This window comes from Lampris incognitus, chromosome 18, assembly GCF_029633865.1.
Source record: "Lampris incognitus isolate fLamInc1 chromosome 18, fLamInc1.hap2, whole genome shotgun sequence".
NCBI classification, from domain to species: Eukaryota; Metazoa; Chordata; class Actinopteri; order Lampriformes; family Lampridae; genus Lampris; species Lampris incognitus.
Window position 1 is genome coordinate 29,224,698 of NC_079228.1, and position 18,528 is coordinate 29,243,225.

Below are 18,528 nucleotides of genomic sequence, written 5' to 3' on the forward strand. Positions count from 1 at the left end.
CTATCAAACCCTCTCTCACACACTATCAAACCCTCTCTCACACACTATCAAACCCTCTCTCACACACTATCAAACCCTCTCTCACACACTATCAAACCCTCTCTCACACACTATCAAACCCTCTCTCACACACTATCAAACCCTCTCTCACACACTATCAAACCCTCTCTCACACACTATCAGACTCTCTCTCTCTCACACTATCAAACCCTCTCTCTCACACTATCAAACCCTCTCTCATGCACTATCAGACTCTCCCTCTCACACTATCAAACCCTCTCTCTCACACTATCAAACTCTCTCTCTCAAACTATCAAACTCTCTCTCTCAAACTATCAAACTCTCTCTCAAACTATCAAACCCTCTCTCTCACACTATCAAACCCTCTCTCACACACTATCAAACCCTCTCTCTCACACACTATCAAACCCTCTCTCTCAAACTATCAAACCCTCTCTCTCAAACTATCAAACCCTCTCTCTCAAAATATCAAACCCTCTCTCTCAAACTATCAAAACCTCTCTCTCACACACTATCAAACCCTCTCTCTCAAACTATCAAACCCTCTCTCACACACTATCAAACCCTCTCTCACACACTATCAAACCCTCTCTCTCAAACTATCAAACCCTCTCTCACACACTATCAAACCCTCTCTCACACACTATCAAACCCTCTCTCACACACTATCAGACTCTCTCTCTCTCTCACACACTATCAAACCCTCTCTCTCACACTATCAAACCCTCTCTCTCACACTATCAAACCCTCTCTCACACTATCTAACCCTCTCTCTCACACTATCAAACCCTCTCTCACACACTATCAAACCCTCTCTCACACACTATCTAACCCTCTCTCTCACACTATCAAACCCTCTCTCACACACTATCAAACCCTCTCTCACACACTATCAAACCCTCTCTCACACACTATCAAACCCTCTCTCTCACACCCTCAAACCCTCTCTCTCACACTATCTAACCCTCTCTCTCACACTATCAAACCCTCTCTCTCACACTATCTAACCCTCTCTCTCACACTATCAAACCCTCTCTCACACACTATCTAACCCTCTCTCACACACTATCAAACCCTCTCTCACACACTATCAAACCCTCTCTCACACACTATCAAACCCTCTCTCACACACTATCAGACTCTCTCTTGGGGGTGCCCTGGTGGCTCACCTGGTAGAGCGTGTACTTTATCTAGGGCTGAGTCCTTACCGCAGCGGCCTGGGTTTGAATCCTGCCCGGGCCCTTTGCTGCATGTCATAACCTCTCTCTCCCCTTCCTTTCCTGTCTCTCTCCACCATCACTATCAAATAAAGGTGGAAAGGATGTCTGGGTAGCGCAGCGGTCTATTCTGTTGCCTACCAACACGGGGATCGCCGGTTCAAATCCCCGTGTTACCTCCGGCTTGGTCGGGCGTCCCTACAGACACAATTGGCCGTGTCTGCGGGTGGGAAGCCGAATGTGGGTATGCGTCCTGGTCGCTGCACTAGCGCCTCCTCTGGTCGGTCGGGGTGTCTGTTCAGGGGGGAGGTGGAACTGGGGGGAATAGCGTGATCCTCCCACGCCCTACGTCCCCCTGGCGAAACTCCTCACTGTCAGGTGAAAAGCAGCAGCTGGCGACTCCACATGTATTGGAGTAAGCATGCGGTAGTCTGCAGCTCCCCCCCCCCCCCCCCCAGTTCGGCAGAGGAAGTGGAGCAGCGACCGAGATGGATCAGAAGGATGGGGTAATTGGCCGAGTGCAATTGGGGGGGGGGGAAAGATGGAAAATGCCCCCCCAAAAAAACCTCTCTGTTATATGAGGTCTTACGTACTGTAACGTGCATGGATAAGTAGACACGTTGGCCATTGCCTGACGAGTCGGACCCATTAGTCGAGCGGTTAGCGATATCTCTCGCGATGCAGGCGATACGGGTTCGCGTCCCGGCGGCAGCAGTTCCTTTGGTTCCCCCCCCCCCCCCGAATTAGCTACAGTATTATCACTCTTTCACACACTGTCAAACTCTCTCTCACGTTGATATTCGGGACCTTTTATTATAATTTGTTGCAGAGTTAAATCGTGTTTCAACGACAAGCATCCTCAAACATACAAACCGTGTGTGGGGGTCAGTCCACAGGCAGAGATAAACTAATGTTTTTGGGCACATTGAAGCAAAAGTGACAAGCTATCACTCCCCCACACAGACTACACCAAACATGACACCAGTCTGAATTACAAGAATATAAAATAAAAGAAGCAACAAAAAAAAACAACTTTCAGTTTACAGATTAAAACCGGCACTTCTATTTGGGCCATTAAATCTCTTAGCACCAGAGGTGTAGGATGGCGATTCCAAATTAACAATAATAACACACACGAGAGATGACCGACACACGTTTTCTTCTTGAAGCAGCCAAAATTAGTCTTTGATTGACTCTGTAAACCGCATTACGATGTTTTTTTTAACTAATTCTTCACCTTTGTTTGTGTGTGTGTGTGTGTGTATGTGTGTATAAAATGGTCTTTCCATTAAGCGTGCCCGTCCAGTGGGACCTCAACATAGATCCTATTCAACCCTGTCAAATGAGAACGTTAATTCTCTGTTACCCGAATAGAAGCCAGACTAAACAAACATGGCAGCTTAATTAAAAACCAATGACTAAGAGGCAAATAGGATGTCAGTTCCCGTCGAGAACAACACAACTCTAAAATCGTGGCACGTTGCATGGGGCCGACTCACCCGGGCAGTTCACAGTGCAGATGGCAGATAAACACACTTCCCTCTTTCACAGTACAACAAGAGAGTAAATTATCAAGAACAGTTACACAGAGGAGCAACACGGTTTAGAGTATAATTCATATCGATCCACTGTGAGTGTGAACATAAAATAGCGTGTCGCTTCAAGATTTCCATGTAGGTTTGAGGGTTTGGTTGGTGCAGTGTACCAGCACGTCCACCAGAGGGAGATAACAACTGTAACTCGATCCCTTTGGACTCCTTTCATCGGCTCATTAAAAGTACATTGTTGTTGTTGTTTTGTGAATATCAGACAATAATAACAACAATAACGACTTTTGCATCTTTTTTTAAATCGGGATTCATACCCGTGCATGACCCCATCTGTCCCAATCATACCAGGGAACCAACCCCTTTTAACTTTGCTTAGTAAAAGTGCCATACCATCTGTGCTGACTGAGCTCCTCTATTCTATTTTCACATGCAAAACCTTAGCCTGGGTGTTTTACATCTGCTGCACATGAAAGTAAAATGCACTCAGTCAAACTAACAGCCTCGTGACTTCGACACTGAGCTACACCCCCTCCGCTGATCGCCAAACAAGAAGGATGACAATATCACAGAAAAACGAATAGTGAATCAGGACAATGTGCTGAGACAGAGGTCTGCGGGAGATATTTGGGGAACAGTTGTTGCAGAGAGAGGTGTGTTCGTTTTTTTTGTTGTTTTTTTTAACGAGACAGTGGGGAGTCAGTAAACACGGGGCACAGGGTGCAGCAGGGTCATGTGCTCTGCACCGTTGAAAGGTAGGCGCTCGGTGCAGTAGTGGTGCACCACCTCGGGAATGCTGGGAAACACACAGCTGCTCTGGTCCAGGGTGTAGCCATTCTCCTTGGTCTGGGCCACAATGATATGAACACACCCCTGGCTTGTCCTGGGACAAATGGGGAGGGAAAATGTGGAAAACAAGAGATTGCAGAAGTTAATCATTCATGTATAGAGGTATGCAGTAGAGACGAACCCCACCCAAACTCCGATAATACCATAAATTCATACTGAGGATTATTAGACTGCAGCAGAACTAAAATGGAGCCTCTTTTGAAAAAGTCAAATCAAAGTCAAGTTTATTTGTAGAGGCCAAAATCACAAATTGGTCCCAAGGGGCTTTTTTCAGTCAGAGCGCAAGTGCCCATGTTCTCGTTCTCTTTCTTTCTTTCTTTCTTTCTTTCTTTCTTTCTTTCTTTCTTTCTTTCTTTCTTTCTTTCTTTCTTTCTTTCTTTCACTCTCTCTCTCTCTCTCTCTCTCTCTCTCTCTCTCTCTCTTCAGGACCAGGGTTCTTCTATGGATTGTCTGATCACCATGGGATCAAGTTTTCTCTTTCTCGAAACAAAATGAAACATTAATTGGGATAGGCTCCAGCGACCCTGGGAGCAGGATAATCGGTTTGGACAATGGATGAATGGATAGAGGGATGGATGAATGGGTGGATGGTCATATTCTTCTAATCGTCTGGGTTCGCATGAGTCAGCACTATGCTGATTTTCTAAAATTCGATTTAAAAAAAAACAAAAAAAACTGTTGGGCGAAGTAGCTACTACAACCAATCTGCACATGCTGCCACTCGATCTCTATAGCCCAAAATCACAAATTACAAATGTGCCTCAGGGGGCTACCCAGCAAAACAGCGTCCTGTCCTTAGACCCTCGCATCGGATAAGGAACAACTACCTAAAATAACCCCTTAACAGGGAGGGGGGGGGAAATCAGAAGAAACACGGATCCTTAACTATGTAATGTTTTAGATGGAATCTGGGATTTTTCTCCAGTGCTGAATATCTATTTTACACCTCTGGACCAAGGAGTCCAGTTACGTAATGACCGGCATCTTGATGGAGACGTCTCTATTTATGTGCAACGGCGAACACGTTCTTACTCAAACAGGAAACAGAACTGAAACGGCGATGACGACGTGACTATACGTCTGTCAGACAGGTAATATCCCAATTCAACCATCAATATTACAGCAAAACGGCGTTTCTGTATAGTTTCATGTCGTTTGTAATACTTTATATTGCCCGTGTTAGCGTTGGTCCAAATACGCCCTTTTTACAAAAGTAGTGTAAACTACTAATAAAACACGTTAGCCCCTAGTTGATGGGTCTGGCCCTTTAGCCGAGCGGTTAGTGACGTCACCTTGTGGTGCAGTACACGCCGTATCGAATCCCGCACCGGGCAAGAAAATAACCGGTTACAGTAGGAACTGTTTACCGCAGAGCTGACGGCACACAAGCAGCAATGGCTGCTACACCTTGTTTGTAGTTCTCACTGCCAAAGGGCGGGACAGATCGGGGAAATCAGATTTCGTCTTTAACTAATATTTGACCCTTGTAGATCTGACATAGTCATAAGCAACACGCGTCATGGGGTGCCAGGGATATGCAGGGTTTTCTTCTAATCGGTCACTAAACCAGGTGACTTCGCAGATTGGCCCACCTTCGACCAAAGAGGACAGACTAGTGCAGCGAACGCGCTCCACTAGCCATGGTTTCCCACGTCAGATAAAGTGCAGTTCCAAAACATACTCACTTGAGGGCAATAGAGTACTTGCTTGTGCCGGATTCGCTGTTCCTGACCAGGAAGCTGGCCTCTTTGCAGGACTGCAGCTGAAATTCTGCTTCCTGGCGAGTCACACAGCCATGGTACCAGCTGGGGAAGGGGGTGGGATGGAGGAAATCACATTTCATTTCTACCACTGACAATGAGTAGAACCATATCCATCTATAGCCCTTAGGAGTGGACCGCATTCTCGTAATCAATGTAATCGGTGAAATCGATTAAAATTATGGGCTAAATTGCAGTCAAACTGAAAAGAATTCACGTGCTCAAGTTTTGACATGTGTGTGGATCTGCATAGAAATTCACACAATTTAGGTACAATCAGTCTTTAACGTCAGTGCATTGGCTTCTTTGTTTGAAAAAGCTTGCAGGACACCAGCATCAGCCAGGGTCTGTTAAGACAAATGTTAAAACCCCCGTTGAACACCTCTATTTGGTTCAGACAAAAAGAGATGGAGAAAACCAAAGAGGTTGACAAATAGGAATCGAATGAACACATCAATCCCTTCTATTAAATACTGTGATTATACCTTTGTGTAGTGGCCTCATGTCGGTGATTTTGTGTGTTTTCCAGACTTGCATTATCTCCGACGCTACAGCTAAATTTAGCATCTTTTGTTGAAGTTGAACATGCTGCCCAAAACAAAATCTGGCACTTGTGGCGTCGTAATCTACCCATGGCGAGATCTCAAAGTGTCCGTGATTGACAGAAAAGAAATCAAAAATCAACAAAAGCTCTGTGAACTGAACCGATGGCACCTGAACACCAATGTCCATGCTTTCTAATGCCAAAAGAGGTGCCAAACCCAGTGTTACAGGTTCCAGACCGGCAGGTAAACAGGGCTGAAATGGAACTGACTTTGCCTACACACAACCAGTTTTGTTTTGTTTTGTTTTTGAAAAGCAAACACTCAGAAGGGTTCGAGATTAGGTTTAGGAGCTGGCCCTGACACCAGCTGAAATGAGGAACGGGGGGGGGGGGGGGTCCTTCTCACCTCTGAAAGCTGAATCAGTTCATCTGGACATGTCCCACTAAACGTGTCCAGATGAACTGATTCAGCTTTCTGGGATTTCTTTACCTGGATTATTGAGCATGCATCAAGACCTCCTCACCTCTGTTTGTCCAGCGGCAGGGAGGGGTCGACGCGGCAGGGCTCAGTCTCAGGGCCGCTGCTGGAGTTGGAGGAGGGCGACAGGGTTGGAGAAGACCTCAGGATCTTCTGAGTCCAGCTTTTCTGCCTCAGATGCTGCTGGGGCTGCTTTGTTAGCGTGAGCTGAGCGGCCTCGTCTTTGGCTGGGGAAAGGCGTTCAGGACTGTCAAACTGTGCTGGAGAACACAGGCGGGAAAGAAGATGAGATGAAAATCATCGACTGGTTCCACTGAACTGCTCAACTCAAACTTGTTCCTGATTATCCAACTAAATATTGAATAAATCAAAGAACATGACACTTCGGTGTTTTTGGGTAGGACAAACTTTCAATGTCCTCCTGGCAAATTATCAGCGCAAAATTTTACCAACTCTTCACTAATGGGGATTGTTTTGTACAAATAGATCTCAAATTTGTCTGACATAGAGCTCATGTTCTCAATGTAATTCAAAGTGAATATGAAAGTTATTTCAGTTAAGCTAGGCTTCTTCTCAGATTAGTGTCCTGGACAAGAGTGTTTTAACTAAGACTAGTATGATGACACGCATACTGATGTACCTGACAGAGTTTTGACGATATGCTCCTTCTTCCACTCCCATGGTAGCTCGTACTCGGTGGAGGGACGGGGGTCCAGCTCCGGTCGTGTGACGGGCGTCTTTGCACCTTCACTGTCACCACCGCCCTCGTATGGGGTATCATAGATCTGCAAGGGCGCGGGTTGACTTTCCTCAACGGTTCCCTCGACCCCCTCCAGCAGGACACACACCTTCAACAGGTCCTTGGACCCTCTCCGTCTGATCTCTTGAACAGAGGAAAACAGATGTGAAAACACTTTTTACAGGTTCCTGCATGGTCCTTTGGTTGCACATTAGCTTGGCGGTTTTAGTGCTGTTGTCTCACAACAAGAGGGTTGTGGGTTTAATCCCAATGACTTATGTGTGGAGTCATTTGGTGTCCTTTTGCAACTTCAGTTGGGTTTGGTCAAAAGGAAATGTTAAAATAGTATATTTTGTGTACTTTAGGTTAACTAGTTGTGCAGTGTAGTTTGATCTCTAAATGCATACAGGTTGGCATTTGTGTGATTCACACCATCTGCTCAAATTGCTCTGGACATGTAGACCAGGCATTGGGCCCCGTGAAAGTTTTATGACAAAAATATAACCAATACAAGAATACAGGACATAGGGGCATCTGGGAAGCGTAGCGGTCTATTCTGTTGCCTACCAACATGGGGATCACCAGTTTCAATCCCCGTGTTACCTCCGGCTTGGTCAGGCATCCCTACAGACACAATTGGTCATATCTGCAGGTGGGAAGCCAGATGTGGGTATGTGTCCTGGTTGCTGCACTAGCGCCTCCTCTGGTCGGTCGGGGCGCCTGCTCAGAGGGGAGGGCAAACTAGGGGGAATAGCGTGATCCTCCCATGTGCTACGTCCCCCTGGTGAAACTCCTCACTGTCAGGTGAAAAGAAGCGGCTGGTGACTCCACATGTATCGAAGGAAGCATGTGGTAGTCTGCAGCCCTCCCCGGATCAGCAGAGGGGGTGGAGCAGTGACCGAGACGGCTCAGAAAATAGGGTAATTGGCCAAGTACAATTGGGGAGAAAAAGGGGGAATACAGGACAGGAATATGGATATTTTGAGGTGACTTCACATGCCAGCCAAAATGTTAAGACTGGGAAGCCATTCTTGCACAAAATCTGGTCTGAAGAGGGATAGACAAGTCTCAGAGCTACCGATAACTAATTAACCAACATAAATAACAAACAATTTATACTAACATGTAAGTCAAAATTAAAAAGTTCAGTTAGGGTGAAACTGTACTTTAATTTGCTTCGAAATCTTACTCATTTCTGTCGAAATACAGCGTGTGAACCATATGACTGATGTGATTTGCTTTACAGGAAATATTAATGAATGATAAGCAAAGCAAATGCTGTGATGCTATCATAACATTGCTTCATGAGTCACAGAGACATTGGACTCGACAAAGGGTTGCGGTGGTGACTAAAGATGGCTATATAGAAGAATTAAGTCAGCCAGATCATTACATCCGAAGCGGGCTTTCCCAAGGAAGCCTGGAAGTAGACCATGCACTGATGGACTCAGCTCTGCAAGGGAGCTCAAAGCTACAAAGCAACGAACCATTTTCAGATTCACAGCAGGCCATTGTGTGACCATTTAGGTTAAAACAATGGAGTGACGAAATTAAAAGTCCAGGGAGCACGTGATTGGTTGTCTGACTAACAGTTTTCCTGGATGCTGGGAAGTTTTGAGAAATGGTTAGACAGATCCATATAGGGGGCCATTGCAGGACTGTGTCCGGAGTGTGTTAGTGTGTGTGTATGTGGGGGGGGGTCACTGAGGGCCAACTTCCTTTTGAGAGAATAGCACCAGGAAACAGAGACAGGAAAAAGGAAGCCGAGGCAGGAAACTGCACCCATTGTCCTCGCACAACACAGTTGCCGTGACAACCCCATGGGGCACAGGCCACACTCGGGGACCAGGTTCCCGATGCAATCACTCACGCTGGCTTGACTGAAAATGTCAGTCCTGTCATTCACACCAGAACACACGCAGGCTACGTGGGGAAATTCAGCTCGCTCGTGTTAGGGATGTGTATCCAACACTGGACCCAAAGGTCCCCGTCGTCACCTGCAGCAGAAAGCTCGTACCAGTGATCATCTGTTGGGCGTCGTAAGGCTCCATGTAACCATCGTTTTCCCCCGTTCTCTCTGCCTCCCTCTGCTCCCTGGTCTTCTGTGCATCGAATGGGTCTGCATAATCCTCAAGGATGATCACCTGAATCGAAGAACACAGAGAAATTGGTTATCTGTTTTATGCACAGGAAACTGGTTCAGACATAGAAATTACAGACAGAAGAAAGAGAGGAGAGGTTTTTTTGTGTGTCATTTCATCAGAGCAGAGTTATGAGACTGAACCTGGCCTCTTTTAAACCTTCTTAATTACTGCCGTAACCTGCTCCTGTTAAAAGCACCTAATGAGCCATTCTAATCTCCTCTTATCAGTGCCATATACTTTCTTTATCTTAGAAGCCGACGAGCCAGGGACAGTGGGTGATCCTATCAGTGTAGAAGAGTCTCCTGTTAGTGCTCCCTCTTTGTCTCCTGCTGTGTTTCTTTGTGCTATCTAATCGCTTGGATAGCGTAACATAAGCTTGATGGTCTGGGAAAAAAAAACATTGTCATCCAGTAGGTTAATTAACAGGCAACGTCTGGGGGCAGGGGTTTATCCAGACAGCCAGACTGACAGACAGGCAGGCAGGTGGATAGAGGTGCAAGGGTGCATTTTGCACACACACACACACACACACACACACACACACACACACACACACACACACACACACACACACACACACAGATATAGTGTACATCACGTGCACATGCAAGTCCAAGTCTTGATCAAGTCACCTGTAAACAGCAGCACTGAGAGAGAACGGGGATTTACCCCTGTATGAAACATAAAACCCCCACCCCTCCATCCCTCCTCTTTCACACCGTCTCCCTACTGTCGTCTCCCTGACTTCTGCATCTCCCTTTCTCTTTTTTCAAAGCCAAGCTGGAGGGGACTTGGGTTAGCACCTGAGTGTCATGTGACACAATGCATTTTATAACATGATAGCCTTCACCGGGGGGGGGGGGTGATCTTGTGAAGGAGAGGGATGAGGTGGAGGAATGAAACAGGAGGAACACCGCGCTGGGGAACATTTTAAAAGGAGAGGTGAGGACTCAGGAGCACTTTCGACCGCCACTTTGTACTCCAGGCTGCGTGGACTGAGAGGTGGGGGGGTGACGGGTGGAGAGGAAGAGAAAGAGAGATAGGGAGAGACAGACTGGGAGGAGTGAATAGGAAGCGGAGACAAAGGGGAGGGAGGAACTGAAACAATAATATCAATTTTCAGCGCTTGGACTGGATCCTTTGCTCTTTCGTTGTCAACAGTATTGATGACAGCACATGTTATTTTTGCTGGAGCTGGGTGTATTGTGGTTCTCCTAAAATGGGAAAAACAAGCTATATGAATTTATGTAGGATGGAGTCATCATTTAGTGTCCTTCGGTCATCAGGCTGTTACAAAATCACAGATTGAGCACACAACTCAAACAGGAGGATGGATAAAAAGGGTGTCATTGCAGAAACTCCTCTCTGGCTCTAGGAGGCCATCTAGGATTTTTTTTGCACCACAAAATGTTCCCTAAACATATTTGGGGGGGGGGGTCATAGCTTTGCAAAGGATGGGAATTATGTTATTTCAGAAATATCGTAGGCAAAGGCAAATGATTTCCATTTCAAATTGAGGTTTTTCACACACCTAAATTATGATAACATAGGAGGTCTGAGGTAAGACAGGAGTATAAGATTTGCTTCAGTAATAGCGGAATAAAATTCTTCCTATCTGTGACACTTATTCAGGAAAAGATCAGGGCCAACACTGGATTTTTTTTTCTTTTTTTTCTGTGTGGGCGGTCCCCTTGCATAAAAAAAGCCCTTTTGCACGAGAAACATAATCCACCTAATCAGGAAAGTATCATATTTATTTAACAAACAAGAGTTATAGTTTCCTGCATTCAGGCCGCACAACTTACTGTTTCCGACTTGCACTGCACTTGTGGTTTTTCCATTTCAGCCGCCACTTGGCCACTCAAGGTACCAGTGTTGAAATTTGGGGTTTTGTCCTGTTTGTCCACTCTGATCAGCCGGTTAATGTAAGCGTTTGCAGAGGTAGAGGTTTTGAGGGGCCGATGCTGCTCCTCAAATACTGAATCTGCTTTGGAAATCTTGCGACTTTTGCTCGACAGAAGAGTATCCCAAACTTTTCCATCCTTTGGTGAACCTGTGCCGTTTCTGCCCAACTCAATGGCTGAATTCTTCCGATTTCTGCCAGACAGGAGAGAGCCGACTCCTCCACCACCACTATGACTACTGTCTACAGAGGTGGAATTTTTCCGCTGCCCTCCTTTGGGGACTGATGCTTTGGTACCGATGCTCGCCACCAGTCCGGGTTTGGCCCTTGACTGGGATCCCGATTCGGAAGCTGAGCGGATCCTGTCGGTACCATTCTTCAAATTTATGGGGAACTCTTTGAACCACTTTGCCATTGTAATTTAGGAAGAAAGTAAATTACCTCTCTGTTATCCCTACACCACTCAGCGCCATACACCACCACGGCCCAGGAGACGCACCTTTAGAAATCCTGGCCCTTTATTCTAACAAAAGACTTCCGCTGCTTTATTCTGCGTTACTCTCTTGGAACCTGTGTTATCTTTGTAGGTTACAGATTTATATTACCAATGTGTCATTTAAGTCCTAATTAAACTATTTTTGCAAAGTCCAATCTGCACTCTGTATAAGTATGTCTTGGGCTAAATCTATTTAGTCTGTGCAAAAGGTGAGAAATAGTCGAAAAAAAAGCGTGGCTAGCACAAAACGGGCAACAAAAAAGCCCATTTGGCAAATATATATGTATATACATATAAATATATCCCTACTTTATCCCATTTGTTGAAACCTGTCCTTTGATCCGTTCAGAGTAAAACAAAAAAATCATTCCCTTTGGATAAAAAGGTGCCTCCGGAGTGGGATGAGTCGAAAGAATTGAAAGTTTTTCTTGCTTCTGATTTGTGGTCCCATTCCCAGAGCAGCTTATCTGGTCTTTTACAGCCGTCCACTGTCACAGAGGCTTCTGTCTGTGCTCGGAGTCAGGAGGGTGGAGATGATGTGTGTGTGTGGGAGGGGGAGGCAGAAACCGAACACGGGGTGGGCGGTTATGAATTTATGCAGACTGGGTCTTGCAGAGGCTTATTGGTCTTTTCGGTTAGTTTTTGTAGTATAGGAAGGCTATATTAAAATCATTGCTGAGGAATGTACCTGGACAAATCAGAGGGGATGTTGACCCTTTGGGAGTACAACATTAGCTTGCTTGGGGACAGAAGCATTGTAACACCCCTAGGCACCCTAATAAATGTACATTTCTATGACTATTACTGTTCATAAATGTGACTCTCGATTTAGCTCCTGATATGCGCACTTTTCATAATAAGGCTGAAAGTGAGTGAGGAATACTTTCATATTTTTAAGAGCAATATTATTACCACATTACTACTTAATTGGATTGCTAATTAATGGCCAACCATTGCTTTAATCGTAGTATATAGTTAGAACGTGGTCCGTTCTGGACTGCTCCACATAGGCAATTGATAGGTGTGACATACAACGCAAAACATAAGGGGGGGACAGTACTACGATTGGAAACAAATACCTACCTTAACAGCGAAATGGATTACATAATCCGAAAAAGGGAACATTTTAGATAACTGAGAAACGTATTCTATATAGACGAGTGACATATTCAAAACACCCCTATCTCCTCCTTGAGTTGTAACCTTCCATGGTGAGCAATACTCCTACTCGTCCCTCTTTGTCCGGTGGCGATAGAAGGCCATTATTATTATTATTATGGCAAAATTCGCGTTTTTGAATGAATAATAGTTGAATGGTGGATCGAAACAGCAAGCTTACACCGCGTGTGGACTGGTTTGCCGGCAATGACACACCAGAGAGTTTCAATTTAAAGGACAGCAGAGCGAGCAACGGAGAAAGGGTACAGTTTGCTTTCCAAGACTGTCTGCAAGCTGGCTAGCTCTATTCAATAGCATGCTAAATTTAGCTACTACTAGGCTAATGTTAGCATAGTAAACATAGACGGACTGGTATGTCTCGCAAGAACATGAACTGAATAAAAGTAGCTTCAGGTGATTCGGTTGAATACAGCTAAGTAGTACGCGGTTGCGAATAACCATCTATAAACTGCAGTGACAGCGAAAGCTTAAAGGCTACCTAGCTAGCCACATTGGGTAACGTGGCTAGCTAGTTAGCTAAAATCAGTGGCTAGCTAGCTAACACTAGCTGGTCTTGTAGCCTCACATCTGTAAGTGATCATCTCGGAGAGGGAGGGCGGGGGTGTTCTGCAACTTGCATGGACTGGCAAACGAGTCAGGTAGCAAGCAATCAGTTTCATTCAGTCGAAAAAAGAAGCTGGCTTGCAACCAGGTTGCTCAACTATATCCAAAAGATCACATAGCTAACGCTAGCTAATGTGAGCCGTCTCACTTCAATCAGACGTGAATTTGTTGACCAAATCCCGGCGTGACAGACAGCGCTGCGAAATCTTTGCAGCTGGAAAGGAGTTTGCAGACCTGGGCCGGTGACATAATTAAGTTAAAATTACGTTGTTAGCTAATATTGTGATGGTTATCATTATAAGGTTATCGGCCTGAAGGGTGACTCCACCTGCATTGCTCGTAGCCTTCAAGACTTCGTCATTTTTAACTTTTTTTCTTGCATATGAATGGTGATATGCCACCTCACCGACAGTCATATTAGCTAATGGCTACCGAATCGGGGAGACTACTGGCGGGCCAAGGTCAAGGAAAACGAGGCAAAGGTAGGAATAAATTTCACCCATCTCCGAATCAGATCGGAACCATCCATTACTGCGCTGCAATGGGCTGCACTGGGGCTGTTAGCAAATCCCTTCTCGCCTCCCCCATCTGTAAACTTCACGACTGTCTACGGTGGCTGTTTTCTCACAGAGTGGATCTGTGAACGGGTTCATGTCTTTCTTGCTATCAGTGTACCTTCAGCTCCCGTTTCCTCGTACTCATGTCTTCGTCTTTTCCTGTCTCCCTCATTGACCTTACCTCCTTCTGCCTCTGTTTTCGGTCTCTCTCCCTCTCTCGCCTGGGTCATTTGGTCCGCCTGGGTCATTTGCGAGTCAAGGCTTCATAACCTTGGTGATGATAACGCCTGGATCTTGTCAACATCTTGTCCTCATGCCAGTCTATGTCCCATCATTGAATCCATCTCAACTGTTGGACTTAAAAAAAGAGGCCCTAGGTCTAAAGCTGCTCCACTCTGTCACTAAGGGGTATTGGCCAATCCAAATGTGATATTTTACCAGATTTGTGATGGATCGTTAGAATTAACCATGCAGGCCTGTGTTGTTGCTAATAGTGAATCCCTCATTTCCGCCCCTTCCTTTCATATTCATTATTTCAGCTTCACAGATGAAGAGCCCAGAGAAAAAGAAGAGAAAATCCAATACTCAGGTAAAGAATGCCTTGTGCAGCCTGAACACATTCCCATATAATGCAAACGTGCGCTCTACATTTGACAGGTTGTATGTTGTGTACAGCCCTCTAAATCATCTTGTCCTGCACTCACTAAAGGTGCATTGTTTTCTTTTATCAAACTTTTCTTTTTTTTTTTCTTTGTCTTAGTCGGCGGGATTCTCCCACCTCTCTGAGTTCGCACCACCTCCCACCCCCATGGTGGACCACCTGGTTGCCTCTAACCCCTTTGATGATGACTTCGGGCCCCCATCTCGACCTGGTGGGGCAGGTGGTCCAGGTGGTGCTCCTTTTCTGCCCAGTCCTGGGGCTGGTGGGGGAGGTGGGTATGGGGGTGGAGGCAGAATGGGTGGAGGCATGGGCTTCATGGGAGGCCCAGGAGGACCAGGTGGTGGCCAGCCTGGGCGAAGGCCGCCTTTTGGGCCTCCATCCAGTGCTGGACCGCACCACCAGCTGAGTTTTGGGGGGATGCCTGGCTTTGGGGGTGGTGGCGGAGGAGGTGGTGGTGGTGGTGGAGGGGGAGGTGGCGGATTCCCTCCTGGAGGCCCCTCACAGTTCAACATGCCCCCCAATTTTAGTCCACCCATGCACCCAGGGCCAGGATTCAACCCCATGCTGTCTCCAGGGAGTATGGGGGGCCCGGGAGGAGGGGGGCCACCCCATCCTCGATTTGGCATACCCCCACAGCAGCAACATGGACAGGGTGGACATCCATTCAACAGTCCTCCTTTACCTGGTGGTGGAGGACCCCGGGGCCCCCCACATGGCCCCATGAATCCCATGGGCGGGATGCCTCCTGGGATGAACATGATGGGTGGGATGGGTGGTGGCCCAGGAGGAAACATGGTTGGAGGGCTGCCTGGTATGCCCCCTCAAGGACAGTTCCCTCCTTCACAAGATGGTCCCTACCCAGGCCCCAGTCCCCCAGGACCGGGAAACGAGGAGGGCAAGAACTTTGGTGGAGGGGGACCTCAATCTGGGCCTCCTCAGCAACAACAGCAACAGCCTAACCTTAACCCCAATGGCCCACCTCCCAACAACACTACCCCTGGCCCTCCCCCAAACTCCGGTCCACCCCAGTCAGGGGGCGGCTTCCCTGGCCACCCTGATGTCCAGCAACCCAACGCCAATACGCCTGGCCAGCCTCCCTCAGCACCGCCTCAGGCCAATCCCAATTCCTCTCCTACTGGTCCACTGAATGGATCAGGCCAGCCCCAGCATCCACCACCCAATCAACTGCAGCCACCCAACAATGCCAGCGCCCCCAACTCAAACAACTCCAGCCAGCAGCAGCAGCCACCACAATCCACTCCTCCTAACTCTGCCCCTGGCTCCACCCCTTACAACCAGCAAAACAACACTCCAGGTACAGGGGGTCCCATGCCCAACGCACCTCCTAATTCTGCCCAGAACAATATGACCAACAACAATGGAGGCAACACCCCTGGTAGTAACCCCAATCCCCCCTCCAACTCCACCTCCACACCCAACACTCAGTCTCCCTTGGCTCCCGGCCCCACTATGTCCTCCACCGGGCCAGGTTCCGGTCCCGGCAAACTTGGCGGCTCGGGAATGGTGTTCCCTTGCGGCTTCTGTCTGGCAGAGGTGCATGATGACCAGGATGCCATCTTGTGTGAGGCTTCATGCCAACGCTGGTTCCACCGCGACTGTACAGGCCTGACGGAGCCAGCCTATGGGCTGCTGACTCGTGAGAGTGCTGCGGTTTGGGCTTGTGACTTCTGCCTCAAGACCAAGGAGATCCAGGCAGTGTATGTACGCCAGGGGTTAGGCCAGCTGGTGGCGGCTAATGAGGGATGAAGAATGAATCACAGAGGAGCAGTCGAGGAGGCACGACGTGTAGGAACATGAAGAGGAGATGCAAAGAGACATTATTTGCTCTGATCTAACCCAACGAATTGTGTATCATGTCTGCTACATGCTCAACTTTCTCTTGAATAGCCCTTTACTTGCTTGACAAACAGAAACATACCCATTCACATTCATGCTTACATAGCACTTTTAGTGACTCTAGGTTTGTTTTTTTTTGTTTTTTTTTTTTGGGGTTTTTTTTTTTTTTTTTGGTTCCCCCACTTGAGTCAAATTGTGTGACAAGTTTTAAACTCCACAGTCCACCATACATACAGCCTGTTGACCAGCATAGCACTGACACCAACACACTACCTCACACACTGTGACTGGCACAGAAGCTCCTGCGCTGATGGACCGACTGGTTTGACTCAGCCCAGATACACCAAATGGCATTTTGTCACACATAGACACACAAGGTGGGTGAAAATAAATCAATATCATAATTCAGAAGTATCTCCCCAGCTATATTGTATTGATACGGTGATATATAAAGTATCAATATTTTTATGTACATTTTAAGGCTATAAATGCTCTATCAGATGTTTAAAATTGAAGAAATGGTCATTGAAAGAGTGCCTAAAACTCTAAAAGGCCTTGAATGTCATTTTCCTTCTAAATTGATTCATACCTGTTTTTTCTTTTTTTTTTAATGTTTCATATTAAGATTTAACAGGATATTATTTGACATTTACTGCCATCAAATGAAAGGAAAATCTTAGGATTTTTGAATGATATATTGCAGTGTCAAATCTGAATACAAAATTTATTGCCAAAGTACCAAGAAAAAAAAAGATAGCTGGCACCTTCAGACAGTTTTCGTCATTTGACAAATGCTATTTTGTTTTTACAGTAGCATTCTGGCACACCTTCACTCTCCCCTGCTCCCTGTCTGCCGTTCCTTATGACCCAGTGCAGATCAACCCAAAGTAGACCCCAGGCTAAGACTTCAGACACACACTTCAGAAAGGTCATATTTGCAGAAGTAGTTGTAAATATTTAGGAAGACCATTTGCTTTGAACACACCTCCATCCATTGTGAAAATGCTGGAGTCAACCAATGAACAAAAAATGATTTGTTCTTGTGTCTTGCTTCTGTTAAATAGGACATTTGGGGAGGGGGGGTTTATATATTGAATCAACTTTTTTTATATATATCTCCACCCGGTACACACAAATTGTGAAATCAGTGCTTTTGGATGGCGTCGGCCTAGCAAATAGTGACATCACTTAATATCAGATGTGCATAGTTTGTTCTTGGGGGGGGTTGCATGTGAACCAATGCAGTGACTTTTGATCTGTTTGTTTTTGTGTTCTGGTCTCTGCTGGAGGCCTTGAAGTAGACCAAATAACTAAAGAGTGAAAAAAACTCCGTTTTCATATTTCTGTCACGGTCAGAGGTGTTAATAACTTTCCCTTCTATCTTTCTTTTTCTTTCAATGTCCAAGTTGCCTTTTTTCAGCCGTTCCCTTTGATTTTTGTATTATTTGTGCTGTTCAATATGCTCTGCTCTGGCGCCCTCTGGTGGAACGTAGAGGACCCAGTGAGCCCCACGCCGACTGGGGAAGGGAAAGGTACTGAACTCTGAAGTAAAGAGAACTTTTTTGTACTTGTCCATGTCTGTTTTTTGTTTGTTTGTTTGTTTGTTTGTTTGTTTGTTTGTTTTTTAATTTGTTGGTAATTGTTGTATTAAAATGTGGTTTCGCAAACCTACAGAAACAAATAAGCTTATGTAAATTCTTTTGATATATATACTCCCATTTTGATGTACTACCATGCAGTGCTGCAGTCAGAATGCTGTCAAAATCCTGTATTACTACATCCTTAATGATTTATTTGAAGTAATTTTCAAAAAGCTAGTGTATAGCAAATGTAAAACTGTTTGAGGAAGGAAACTGTAATGTAGCCCGGTCTTGACGTAATGTATGTTCATCTAACATATATGTCTAAGAAAGGCCATCCTAACTAACAATATATAGGTCAAGCTCCAAGTTTAGTGCACAGTGCACACAGGT

At 46.0% G+C, this 18,528-nt stretch overlaps 2 protein-coding genes across 2 annotated transcripts; one reads left to right on the forward strand and one right to left on the reverse strand.

The window, feature by feature from the left end:
- Positions 1-1,136: 1,136 nt before the first annotated feature.
- On the reverse strand, positions 1,137-12,230 carry LOC130128805 (SH2 domain-containing adapter protein E-like). The gene is made up of 6 exons (XM_056298545.1): positions 11,105-12,230; positions 9,173-9,299; positions 7,057-7,299; positions 6,463-6,676; positions 5,320-5,439; positions 1,137-3,668 (listed from the first exon to the last, which is right to left on the reverse strand). Exons 1-6 carry the CDS (start codon positions 11,615-11,617, stop codon positions 3,485-3,487), a joined length of 1,401 nt encoding a protein of 466 aa, XP_056154520.1. The 5' UTR covers positions 11,618-12,230; the 3' UTR covers positions 1,137-3,484.
- Positions 12,231-14,576: 2,346 nt separating this feature from the next.
- Positions 14,577-18,207, forward strand: pygo2 (pygopus homolog 2 (Drosophila)). Its single transcript, XM_056298717.1, has 2 exons — positions 14,577-14,626; positions 14,798-18,207. Exons 1-2 carry the CDS (start codon positions 14,585-14,587, stop codon positions 16,463-16,465), a joined length of 1,710 nt encoding a protein of 569 aa, XP_056154692.1. The 5' UTR covers positions 14,577-14,584; the 3' UTR covers positions 16,466-18,207.
- The last annotated feature ends 321 nt before the right edge of the window (positions 18,208-18,528 follow it).

What these genes read in the sequence shown, in the direction of transcription:
- LOC130128805 (XM_056298545.1), bottom strand. Translation starts at nt 11,617, where the DNA reads ATGGCAAAGTGGTTCAAAGAGTTCCCCATAAATTTGAAGAATGGTACC. An exon ending in TATCGTCAAAACTCTGTCAG is followed by an intron (nt 6,677 to 7,056) that starts GTACATCAGTAT and finishes TGTGTTCTCCAG; the next exon opens with CACAGTTTGACAGTCCTGAA. An exon ending in CTGCCGCTGGACAAACAGAG is followed by an intron (nt 5,440 to 6,462) that starts GTGAGGAGGTCT and finishes CCCCTTCCCCAG; the next exon opens with CTGGTACCATGGCTGTGTGA.
- pygo2 (XM_056298717.1), top strand. Translation starts at nt 14,585, where the DNA reads ATGAAGAGCCCAGAGAAAAAGAAGAGAAAATCCAATACTCAG. An exon ending in AGAGAAAATCCAATACTCAG is followed by an intron (nt 14,627 to 14,797) that starts GTAAAGAATGCC and finishes TCTTTGTCTTAG; the next exon opens with TCGGCGGGATTCTCCCACCT.